Here is a 12765-nt window from a genome sequence, read left to right as displayed (position 1 = left end):
GCTACAGTAGCTATTAACACACATTCTCTTTCTCCTGACCTTCCTTTCTTTCGTTCTTTCTTTCTTTATTTATTTATTTCACACTCTCATTTCCTGTTTCTTTCTTTCTTTCTTTCTTTCTTTCTTTTTTTAGTCTCTCATTTTCTGTTTCCTTCTTTCTTTCACTCCCTCATTTCCTTTGATTGTTTGTTTGGTTCTTCTTTCTTTCTTTCTTTCTTCCAGAGCAACATGTCACACATGTTGCATTAGTCAAGAATGTATAGTACTTTATATATATATATATATATATATATATATATATATATATATATATATATATATATATATATATATATATATACACGTGTGTGTGTGTGTGTGTGTGTATACTTTTTAAAAATACCTTTATCAGCATTATTGTTCATGACTTTTATTTTGAACATTTGAGAGCGTGTTTGGAATGCTAGGTTTTAGACCACGTCCTAAAACGGCACACTAGCGTACTAAGAAGTGTGGTAAGACAGTATGTCACCGCTGCTGGAGTGGACTGGATGCGCACTAATTCTCCATACTAACTAGTAGGCCAGTACGCAGTTTGCGTTTCTTGGTCAAAACAAGTGTGTGGAAGATGGCGACGGACGGAGGCACTGATAGTGACAGCGGCGCACACAGCATGGATAAAAGCATAATCCTTCCTCCGGATGAAATCTTTCGGAATTTGGAAAATGCCAAGAGGTTCGCAATAGATATAGGTATTAAACTGAATTTTTATGTGTACTTTTTCTGTAAAATAGCCACTTGCTAGCTGCTAACAGAGTAGCTGAAGGTTAGCTAACCTTACAGAACTTGACAGTTCGAGTCAAAGCTTGTCTGCTCCTGAAACAATGATTAATATAATGCAAAGTTAAGGCCAGTTCAGGTTGTGGAATTAAATAATAATAATAATAATAATAATAATAATAATAATAATAATAAAAGCTATTATCTGTTTTGTTGAATATTTGTTATTGAATATTTGGTTAGTAAAGCACGTCCTTTAACGTTGGCTAGCTCTCATGAGTTATATAAAAACGAAAACTTCACCCTGAAACTTATTAAATATGTTTTTATAAAAAATATTTATGATGTTTTTAGGGACTCTGGTGCTAATCTGGTGGTTGGTAGGTGCTGTATTTTTGATGTTCTAACAAGAATTTAGTGGTTGTGTCCCATGATGACGTCACAGGGTGACACTGTTAGCGCGTTTCCAATGGACAATATTGAAACCATCTTAAGAGCACGAGCTTCTTCATCATCATATTAATGAGACATCCCGAGGTCAAATGAATGAAATACTAGGTCAAAATAATGACTTACTAAGATAAAACAACAAAATACTAGGTCAAAGAATGAGATACTAGGTCAAAATTACAATTTACTAAGTCAAAAATAATGAGATACTAGATCAAAATAACGAGATACTAGGTCAGAATAATGACTTGCTAGGTCAAAAATAACGAGATACTAGGTCAGAAGAATGAGATACTAGGTCAAATATGATGAGAGATTAGGTAAAAATAATAATACTAGATCAAAATAACGACTTACTAAGTTAAAACAAGAAGATAGACAGTCAAAATAACGACTTACTAAGTTAAAACAACGAAATAATAAGTCAGAAGAATGAGATACGTGGACAAAATATATAATGTTCTGAAGCCGGTGCTGTTAAAATGGTTAAAGGTGAGTTAGGTAAGTCTCTTTTTACAAGATTAGGCCGGTTCGGTACAGTAGGTTTGATATTTGAATGATTCCTGCCTTATGACTTCATGAAGCTCTGCCCCAGGATCTAAGGTTTGTGCTGCATCCCAGTTTGCCTACTTATACTCCACACTAAAAGTATGAACTCGCATGCTAAAAGAATGTGTGTTTCAGCTTTTCTTCATTCATTATCCCAAGTACAATTTATACTACATTATTTAATCTACCATTCCCTCGACTTAGTTTCCACATTTCATTTACAAATCCGTAAATAAAACGTGCCCTACCTTATTGCTGAGAGAAGTGCTCGGTCTCTTCATCGGACCCTACGAGATAAACATGGAACTCTTTTTTTTTTTTTTTTCCCCAAACATCATCCAACCATTAATCATCCTCCAACGAGCAAGGAGTTGTGAGTGATATTAGCTGAAAAAGTGTCCACAGATCCCCACTCCGAAAATATGTGATGTGTATATGTCGTAGTGACGGTATTTTTCCTTTAATAGGTGGCTCATTGACAAAACTGGCGTATTACTCCACTGTCCAGCACAAAGTGGCCAAAGTGAGATCATTCGATCATACGGCCAAGACAAGCTTTCAGGTAGGATCTGAGGGTGGCTAAGACTTTGCACGGTTTGTTTGTGTATGTGTGTGTGTGTGTGTGTGTGTGTGTGTATATATATATATATATATATATGTTTTTTTTTATAATAATATTATTATTATTATTATTATTATTATTATATCTGCTATCTAGTATTATGTCTGACGGATGAAATCAGCATTATTTCATTTTGCTGTTGTAGAACGACACAGACGGAGACTCGCTGTACGAGATCTCGGTCCAGGAGGAGATCACGGCTCGGCTCCACTTCATCAAGTTCGAGAACCGGTACATCGAAACTTGCCTGGATTTCATCAAAGACCACCTGGTGAACACGGAAACCAAAGTTATCAAGGCTACAGGAGGAGGAGCTTACAAGTTCAAAGACCTGATTGAGAAGAAGTTAAAACTCAAGTGAGCAGGACTTGAAAACATAATGCACACAAAGGAAGTTGTTCTACAGTATGTATGTAGCTGTTTATTTGTGTCTCTCTTCACAGAGTGGACAAAGAGGACGAGATGTCATGTCTTATCAAGGGCTGTAATTTTGTGCTGAAGAATATCCCTCACGAGGCTTTTGTTTACACAAAGCACGCCGACCCAGAGTTTCGCTTCCAGAACACGCACCCGGACATCTTCCCTTATCTTCTGGTTAACATTGGCTCTGGAGTTTCCATCGTCAAGGTAACGGCTGTGTCCCGGCTATTAACCTGGTGTTAACGTCTGTCTCGCGTTGACCGGATACATCTGTGTGAACCTCTAAAACCCATTTTCGAGGTGTTCAGGGACAGACATGAACATTTGTAGCACCATTTAGTATAGACTCGCCAAATAATCCCTACTTAGAAAATAACGATTCAAATAAAAGTAAAGGCCATTATCCAAAACACTGGGCCTTATTCATCGAACTCTTAGTAAAGTTGTTTGTAAATGTTTGCGTAAGCCAAATCAAATTTTAAAAAAAAATTTCATGCCGGTTTTACAAAAGTTTTGGATAGGCTGATTTTCTTCGTATCAGCTCATGTATGTTTGTTGATCACCCATAAAGTGCGAATCACACTTCCTGATGCAGCTCATTTGCATGCAGAGACGCCTACAAAACTCTATAAAAGGTCAAGTGCACAGATAACCTGGAACATGAAACTAACTATCAGGGTAAAGTCTGGAAAAACAGAAGCTAAATTATTTTGACTCACTTCTATACCCAGAAAAATACTGAATAATATGTTAAATGAATAATAATAATAATAATAATAATAATAAATATAGCTGCTAGCAGCAGTTAAGGGGCCAAGCAGTCAAAGAGGCTAAAGCTTGTGATTTTTAGTCAAACTGTATAGAAGTTCTAAGCAAAATTAGTCAATCTCGTGACCACTAGGTGGCGCTGCGCAGAAACTGTGCAGGTACCCTCAGGTCATGCTTGAGGAGCGTTGAGGAGATATAGCCTCATGGCCACTTAGGCGTGCTCGCCATTGAATTTGTTATCGCATTATTCGAGAACAGGTCGACTAATCGATCTGAATTCCCTAATTTTTTGTCGGCACGGTCAGAAGGCGATCTGATTAGATTTTCGTGAAAATCCGAGCGACACCCTAGGACAAACTCGAAAAAGTAGGTTTTACGGAAAATTCAAAATGGCAGAAAATCTAGTCGGGCGGAAATTGAATTGAACCATGGTATGCAGTCGAACCAAGGAACTTTTGTTTCTAGCCCTTACGGTTCAAAAGTTATTAGCATGAACATGAGTGCAAATTTGGACAGTTGCTGGCGCTAGAGAGTTTGTGGTAGAGACTCCAAATTTTCTGTATTAACAGTTCAGACGGTCTATCTGTGTGCCAAATTTCACAAGCCCAGCCAACAACCCAACCCCCCAAATTTGACGGGATTTTCACGTATACAGAAATTTCTTGCGTAAACGCTCGTACGGATTTACGAATAAATCCGTTAATATCCAGGCCATATCGAGGCCGAGTGACTCTCTGGGAAAGCCTAGATGCGTGATTAATAATTCTACACGCTTTCGCACTCTGAAGGTGGAATCGGAGGACAAATTCGAGCGCATTGGCGGGAGCTCCATCGGTGGTGGGACGTTCTGGGGTCTTGGAGCTTTGCTTACGAAAACCAAGGTCAGTGTGTGTGTTTGCTAGCACGAATCGCCCCAAGAACTGTTTTCACATAGATTTACCGTTCAGTCTTTCTATCATAACAGAGATTTGATGAGCTTTTGCAGTTGGCCTCTAAGGGACAGCACACCAGTGTGGACATGTTGGTTAAGGACATCTATGGGGGAGCATCCGTCTCTCTGGGACTGCCCGGATACCTCATAGCGAGCAGCTTCGGGAAATCTGCCACCACTGATAAAGGTGATGTGTACGAACCAACAGCCTGAGGTTTAGTGTAATAATGATCTCACAAACAGTGCCAGTGACCTTTCACCCAGTTGTGAAGCCGCGTTCTCTTTGCTGTTCCAGTTAGGAAATGAAGGAAAAGGTCTTTGTTTCATACAGTCGAGGTCATAAGTTTACATACGCCTTGCAGAATCTGCGAAATGTTAATAATTTTAAAAAATAATAATAATAATAATAGGGGTCATAAAAATCGCATTTTGTTGTTTATTTAGTTCTGGTCTGAATAAGCTATTTCACATAAACAATGTTTACATGCAGTATAGTCCACAAGACACGATAATAACTGAATTTACGCAAATGAACCGGTTCAAACGTTTACCCATGCCCAATTCTTAATACTGTGTGTCGTTACCTGGATGATTCGCGACCGTTTTTATGTTTTGTAGTTGTTCACGAGTCCCTTGTCAGTGTCATCAGTGTCAGTTCTTTATCACTGAAAGAAAAAGCATGATGAGTTCCTTTTAACATTGCCGTTACACTTTATATAAAGATGTTGAACGAGATCTACTGTATATGTATCCGTTCCTGCAGCGTGTAACGATCTGTAATGTATAATATAATGACTACCGGTTAAATTATATTATACATCGAGGTAACATCGAGGCCATATAAAGATGGAGAGAGAGGGAGAAGGAGATAATACAACTCCCGTTGATCTTTTCAAACAGAGGCCTTTTGTATGAGCCCTCAGGGGCTGGTCTTCGTCGAATGGGGTTAACTGAGAGGGATCTGAGTTACCTTTGCCTGTCAGTAATAAATGGGTCAATCCGTTGCTATGATTGTTACATGATAGGGACGAGATGAGTATTATATATATATATATATATATAAAAAAAAATAAAAATTTATCCGAGTCTGTCAGAGAGAAGGATCTATCGCCTTTATGATCCGCCAAAAGCGGTGATACCTGATGTTTGCATAGCCATTAGCGCCCGGTTGGGTGCCTCAGGAAGAGAATATCAACCTGATAACAAGTGTTAAAATACTCAATTACTTTGATTCATTTTGGATTTTTTTATCACAACATAATTCCCATAGTTCCATTTGTGTTACTCCAGAGTTTTGATGACTTTATTATTATTCTAAAATAAATTTTTATTAAATTTTCAATTTAATAAAAAATGTGTGTCTAAACTTTTGACCGGTAGTGTATATTTGGTCATATTTTCAGAGTTCTCCAAAGAAGACATGGCTAAGAGCCTGCTGCACATGATCAGTAATGATATCGGACAGCTGGCCTGCCTCTACGCCCGACTGCACAACCTCACCCGAGTTTACTTCGGAGGATTCTTCATCCGAGGACACCCGGTGACCATGCACACCATCACCTACAGCATCAATTTCTTCTCCAAGGTACCTGTCTGACCATCTCCGTTCATTTCAACCCATATACACATACACGGCTCATTTGAGACTTACTGTGAAATGCACAAGTTTGCATACCCGCGAGAAAAAATGGAGTAGTTTCAGTTATAACGACATGATTGCCACAGGTAAGAACATGGTTAATAAGTAAAGAATAAAGCACAACAGGGCATGCAGTTGTAGTTATCAACGATTTATCAACGATGGGGTTGTGTGAAATTTCCGATAACAGCACATCCCGGACTGTTTTATTCCTCTTCCACTGCAACCTTTTGCCAATGATTACAATTTATGCTCATTAATGAATGACATGTCATAATGTTTTTTCATTTATAGTTACGTCGAATGCTGTGGAACGTCCACAAAATGAAATGTTCTTTCTGCAGCCCTATCCTCTCTCTCTCTCTCTCTCTCTCTCTCTCTCTCTCTCTTTCTCTCTCTCTCTCTCTCTGTCTGTGTCCCCTTACAGAAAACTTCACTAGATCAATTCTATGTTTTTCTTTGTTACATAACACTTTTTCTTTCTCCAAAATACAAGTCCTCTTGAATAAGCTGTTACTGTAAAAACGATAATGTATATAAGCAAGCGTATTCATATAAACGTACATTAATGTCAGAGCTGCTGTTATAAAAAACAAATTGTGGTTTTGGCATGCAAATTATTAACAAACAGGACTAGACTTGGTGGTGGTGGAGGCATCATCGTTGACACCCTTGGTCTCAATTTCAATGTTTTTTTTGCTTGTTTTTTTGTTTGAGTGAGTGCTGTTTTCCTGATTCTAATTACCTCTTAACATGATGTCTCACAGAATTGCAATGCCGTCATTAGACATGTTAACATTTTACGAGGCTGAACATCTACTCTTGGTTTTAGCCTTCAGTTTCACCTGTAAAGACTGCATTTGTTGTTCAAAATGATAAATGTTATGTTCTTCATTATGTTACAGAGCGAAGTTCAGGCTTTGTTTCTAAGACACGAAGGCTACCTGGGTGCTATCGGGGCGTTCCTGAAGGGTGCCGAAGAAGACAGTAAGTTGTTCTGACACCTGGACTAACACTAAACTTGATGGATTTGCGATCTGCCTCAGTCGGTACAGTTTATTGTCTCTGTTCAGATCCCAATCAGTACAGCTGGGAAGAAAACTACGCCGGCAGTTCCGGCCTCATGAGCGTGTCTCCGGATCTGAATCCTATGCAACGGGCACGAAGTGGCACAGTAAGTCAACCTTCATACAACCAGTGGTGTGGGTTTTTTTTGTTTTGTTTTGTTCTTTTGAGTTAATTTTCATCATTAGTTCTTTTAATTTGATATTTGTTTCTTCCATGCAATTCCCCCCTCCCCCACCCCTAACATCTTGATTTCTTTTTCCATTCATCCGTACGTCTCTTCTCTTCTTGTCTTAATCTGTACTCATCAGTTTCCTGTAAGTACAACTTCTTTGACGAGTGACACATTCCTGGCTTTATGCTTTCTAAATTGTCTTTCTTCGTTCTGTCTTTTCTGGCGCAGTCGGATGTTTAGTTGTGTGTGTTTATGTACAAATTTGTACAATTTCATTTGGATTTCTGCTGCATAATAGTGTGTTGTCTGTCACTAAAGCAAGCTGAAAAAATAGCTGAAGTGCACTCGAAGTGGATGCCCACTTTTTCATGAGAATGGCTGCTACAAGAATTGGGATATCAGCAGGGAGAATTTTGAGAGCAGGAAAATGTAGCTCTGTACGAGCCATACCAAAAGTTGCTCAATTTAATCCAAGGAGAAGCATTTTGCTTGTTAAAGGAATACTCCAGTGTTTTATCATCCTATTCTCCATTAGGTCTGTAGCCAGTGTTTGATTAATTACTATAGAAACGAATACATGAAGTTCATTCCAGATTGCAATAATGAAAAGTGATTGGGATGAGACAGGAGTATTTCTTCAGCTCTAAGAGTGTTAAGATTTTTTTATAAAATATTCTCATTTGTCAGAAAGTAATGCTGTCAAAATGTCTCCCTTGTCAGCCGTGGTTTTATCACCCAGACTGTGCTGATGCGCCCTTTGAGACGGTATCGGATCTAAGATTTGTGCTCCGATGTTCCTGTCTGTCTCTCTCCCTCTCTCTCTCTCTCTCTCTCTCTCTCTCTCTCTCTCTCGCGCTCTCTCTCTCTCTCTGGCCGTTTCTGCAGTTTGACATGTTGGAGATGGACCGCTTGGAGAGGCAGCTGGTGAACCTGCCGCTCCTGCAGGACCCTTCGTCTTACATCCCCGACACCGTGGATCTCACCGAGGATGCTCTGGCTAGAGACTACTGGCTCTACTGTTTCGAGGAAGCGCTGGATGGGGTGAGGCTCCACACACGTGACCTAACCCTACTCTGTTCAGATCTTCAGTTCAGCATGCCGTCTAAAAGGTGTCTTTTAACGCAGGGTTTCCAAAATATTTCGAGCAAGCGACCCCAAATGAAAGCGATCAATTTTCTGCCACCCACGCCTTGATAATTTAGGACTAATGTAGCATTTGAATATTTTACTACGTCAGTAACATGCGTAAGTGACTAAAAGCTAAAGGAATATTCCTTGTACTGACTTTCCAGTCTAGTGGGACATGTCATGTTGTTATTGGAAAGTCAACACTGCTGTCGTTGTGATTGTTGTCATTGACCTCACATGCAAAAGTATTTAATAGAAATATCTAGAAGACTGGTATACAAAACAGATATGAATGTGAGAGGTTTTTAAAGGAGTTTCAAACACTAACTCTAATGGGAAAATCAGTTAGTGTTAGCACTCAAAAAATGTCTAGAGTAGTACATATGTATGTGAATGCTTGTTTGGCTTGTTAGCGGGAGTAGATAGACAGGGAAATTTGTCGTTTTTTTTTTCCCTCTGAACTACTCTAGTGCAACGTGTCAGGATACTAAAAAAAAAGACTAGTATAGGACATACAGTAACACTTCAAGATATTAGCACACACGGTCCATGAATCCATCCATCCAATTTCTGTACCGCTTATCCTACACAGGGTCGCGGGGAGCCTGCAGCCTAACCCAGGGGACTCGGGGAACATGGCAGGCGACACCCTGGATGGGGTGGCGCACGCAATCCATCTTTCTAATATTCTTCCTAGTAGTCTGATGTTTTTAATATTCATTTCTAAAACAATTGATGGGAGAGTGTGAGTTTATCTCGTGACCCCGTTTGTAAATCAAGCGACCCACCTCATGGTCACGATCCTTAGGGAATCCCTGATTTAATGTGTGTATTGTTTTTCAATGTGGCATTTTTATTTTTCAGGGAATCCTCTAACATTCAAGTCGAGTATGCATTTCTATATATTTCCATAAAAGAAACCAGTTGTTTTTAAAATAATTAACATACACTACTGTGTATGTCAAAAGTTTGTGAACACTCGACTGAAACGTTTCTCATGATCTTGAAAAGCTTTTGATCTGAAGGTGTATGATTACATGTTTGAAATCGGTGTCGTAGACAAAAATATAATCGTGCCGACGTATTCGTTTCTTTCATTAGAAAACCAACATTTTATTTACAAAAAATATATTTGTTTAAACGGATGACTCGGAGCAAAATATTCCGAATAGCAGCCGATAAGTCTCCAGCGTAGGCGGGAACTCCTTTAATACTGTTTAAAAAGCATCTCAGGGAATTCCTCAAGAAATCGGGTGAGAAAACACCAAGAATACATTTCTGGAAATTCTAGGCGAAAAGGGTGTCTACTTTGAAGATGCCAAAATACTCAATTATTTTGATTTATTTTGGATTTTTATCACAGCATAACACCCATAGTTCCATTTGTGTAACTCCAGAGTTTTGATGACTTTATTATTATAAAATGTAGAAAAAATAAAGAATGAGTGTCTAAACTTTTGACCGGTAGTGCACACTGTGTATTTTGCAGTCCATTAAACGAATAAAACACACGTTTTGATGGGCGAAGTTTCTGTTTAGTAACTCGTATTTGCATATCTGCTCTCACATCCGACCACATGTTTTGTGTGACTGTTTCCATGAATATTGTCTATAATAATAATAATAATAATCATCATCATATAAAATGTATTACTGTAGTAAGTTTATAGAAGTATGTAATACAAGCATGTAACTCGTATCATTAGGCCGCATCGTTAATTCATTGTAGATGCCTAAAGTAAGACTTGGATTAATATTACAAAAAGCACATAATGCAAAACTGAACGAATAAATAAGCTGATGTAGTAGTACTGTAAGGAACAGCGTTTGACTCGTAATAATGCTGAACATCTGATAATTAGTAGTATCGTATATACTGACCCGGATTAGTTTATGAATCCGCCTCCATTTTTTTTTTTCACGCAGGTGGTGAAGCGAGCCGTGGCCAGCCAGAAAGACCAGCCCGAGGCCACGGAGAGGGCAGAGAAGTTCCGCCAGAAGTACAGACACAAGCTGCAGACACTACGCCAGCAGCCATTGTGAGAACACGTCAAGCATTCGGTCTTCAGTACTATGTTTATATGTGTGCACACTATATACGCGGACTGTTTATCGCATGCTTTTCTCAGTAAGATCGTTACTTAAATGTCGAATTCAGTGCTAGCTAAATAACTTCCTACATAAAATTCTGAATTGATATTCCTCAAGCGCATACGGATCCCTCACTGTCCGGAGTCTGCTCGACACCAGGGAGCATTGTTTGAACGAATTCAACTTTCCTGACCCCTATTCTAAGGTTCGTATTAAAGTTTGAATAAATACTCCTAGACCAAGTTGTGATATGTAAACCTAAAAGGCGATCGTAGGAGTGTTGGAAAAAGTCCTTAAAAGAACCACTCTGGAACTTCATAAGAGCTGTCTTCGTGAAATCACATGCTGGTAGCTTGTTGGAACAGAGGAATCATGACAGAAGATGTCTGTATTTATTCTTTTACGCTTGTACGATGCTCTACAGCTCAGGTTCACTCTCGAACCGTGTTCTTTCTGTGCCCACAGATCAAGCAGAAGGAGAACGACATGGCGCTGAAGTACTACCAGAAGGTGGTGCAGTCTCTGGAGGAGCTGAGCTGGGAGCAGAGGCAGTTCGCTCTGGTCCGAGGCCTGCTGGCGGGCAACGTGTTCGACTGGGGAGCCAAAGCCGTGTCCGAGTGAGCGATATGTAAAAGTATACGAGTGAGAGCAGTGGTGTTTTTTTTAAAAAACAAAACGGGAATCTTGTAAGGATGACAAGTGCAAGTTCTGATACGTCAACCTGTTCCACAGCATTCTGGAAACTGATCCGCAGTTCGGGTTTGAACAGGCAAAGCAGCAGCTGCAAGGTAAGAGAAGTTTTATACTACGCTGTTCATGATTCTGGAAGACATTTACAAAGACGAAACGTTTTTGTTTTATCCAAATACAGTGTGAAATCTCAAAGCCTGCAGTCACACCATTTGATTTGAAATGAAGAGTTTCTTAATTCTACACAAAAGTAGGTATGACCTGATACAAACAATTGGCTCGGATAAATTCCTCAGAACAATAGTAATGATACAGGTTGTTCATTGTCGCCCAAAACCTCTTTTCTCACCATTTTAGTCCCTACAAGCGTTTAATCCTCAATCAATCACATTTGGCATTAAATTCAGTTCCTAATTCCAAGAAGAAGCTTTAAAAAACAAACAAACAAAAAAAACAGATGTTAATACAGGAGGTGGTATTATTTAAAATTTGATAAATAAATATAAAAATCTCTCAGAACAGGACTAAATAAATGTTTCAAGAATAAATTTTATACATACACTACCGGGCAAAAGTTTAGACACGCTCATTATTTTATTTTTATTTTTCCCACACATTGTATAATGATAATAATAATAATAATAATAATAATAATAATAATAGTCATCAATACTCTGGAGTAACACAAGTGGAACTAAGGGAATTATGTTGTGATAAAAAGTCCTAAATAAATAAAAAAGAATATTTTGCTCCGAGTTGTCCGTTTAAACAAAATAATTTTATTTGTAAATAAAATGTTTGTTTTCTAATGAAAGAATATGTCGGCGCAATTTCAAAGGTTTAATCATACACCTTCAGATCAAAAGGTTTTTAAGATCATGAGAAACGTTCCAGTCGCGTGTCCACAAACTTTTGACCGGTGGTGTATATAAATATTTTTCATTTTCTTTTTTTCTTTTTTCTTTTCCAGAGCGTCCTTGGCTTGTAGATGCCTATAACCAGTGGATTGAACGATTGAAGGTGAGAACCCTGGTTTAGCCCCGATGCAGCCGATCATCCAAGACGTGTTCGGTGTCTGAGATTTGCGCCAGAGATTACGAGACTGACACATCGTACAAACTGCTTTAAACATTTTTTTTCCCCCTCATCCACAAGCACACATTTTACATATCAGAATAAAATCCAACTTTTAAGAAATAGTTACATCAAGGGATTTTGATGTAACTTTTTTACACCAAGGCAAGCAAGCAAGTAAAGGAAACAATGTGCTGGTGAGAACGAGTCTCGTCAGTTATGACATGTTGAATAAACAATCTCTCACTTCCTGTATTTCTAACGCAAATGCAAATACCAAATTGTCTGTTTGAGGGACTGATCTATGAGACGTGATGTCGCTGCGTTTCATCTGCGTTATCGATAATAATAATAAAATTAAACTAAAGAGCAAGCGAGTCTAATTAGTTCGTTGACATTAGCTA

At 38.7% G+C, this 12765-nt stretch overlaps 1 protein-coding gene across 2 annotated transcripts in view; it reads left to right on the top strand.

Moving 5' to 3' along the window:
• Nucleotides 1-506: 506 nt before the first annotated feature.
• The window catches only part of pank4 (pantothenate kinase 4 (inactive)), a 16018-nt gene continuing 3759 nt past the window's right edge, over nucleotides 507-12765 (top strand). Inside the window, exons 1-15 of one of the 2 annotated variants that reach the window (XM_053653136.1) lie at nucleotides 507-731; nucleotides 2226-2320; nucleotides 2526-2737; nucleotides 2824-3007; nucleotides 4357-4449; nucleotides 4533-4686; nucleotides 5903-6084; nucleotides 7044-7125; nucleotides 7212-7312; nucleotides 8264-8419; nucleotides 10433-10545; nucleotides 10715-10802; nucleotides 11063-11214; nucleotides 11330-11385; nucleotides 12258-12307. In XM_053653136.1, the coding sequence (XP_053509111.1) occupies nucleotides 608-731; nucleotides 2226-2320; nucleotides 2526-2737; nucleotides 2824-3007; nucleotides 4357-4449; nucleotides 4533-4686; nucleotides 5903-6084; nucleotides 7044-7125; nucleotides 7212-7312; nucleotides 8264-8419; nucleotides 10433-10545; nucleotides 10715-10802; nucleotides 11063-11214; nucleotides 11330-11385; nucleotides 12258-12307 (1842 nt within the window). In that variant the 5' untranslated portion in view covers nucleotides 507-607. The remainder of the gene's footprint in view (nucleotides 732-2225; nucleotides 2321-2525; nucleotides 2738-2823; nucleotides 3008-4356; nucleotides 4450-4532; nucleotides 4687-5902; nucleotides 6085-7043; nucleotides 7126-7211; nucleotides 7313-8263; nucleotides 8420-10432; nucleotides 10546-10714; nucleotides 10803-11062; nucleotides 11215-11329; nucleotides 11386-12257; nucleotides 12308-12765) is intronic. The other variant, XM_053653138.1, reaches the window with a different exon arrangement.

The sequence above is a fragment of the Ictalurus furcatus genome, chromosome 21, assembly GCF_023375685.1.
Source record: "Ictalurus furcatus strain D&B chromosome 21, Billie_1.0, whole genome shotgun sequence".
Classification (NCBI taxonomy): domain Eukaryota; kingdom Metazoa; phylum Chordata; class Actinopteri; order Siluriformes; family Ictaluridae; genus Ictalurus; species Ictalurus furcatus.
This window is presented reverse-complemented; position numbering and strand designations above follow the sequence as displayed.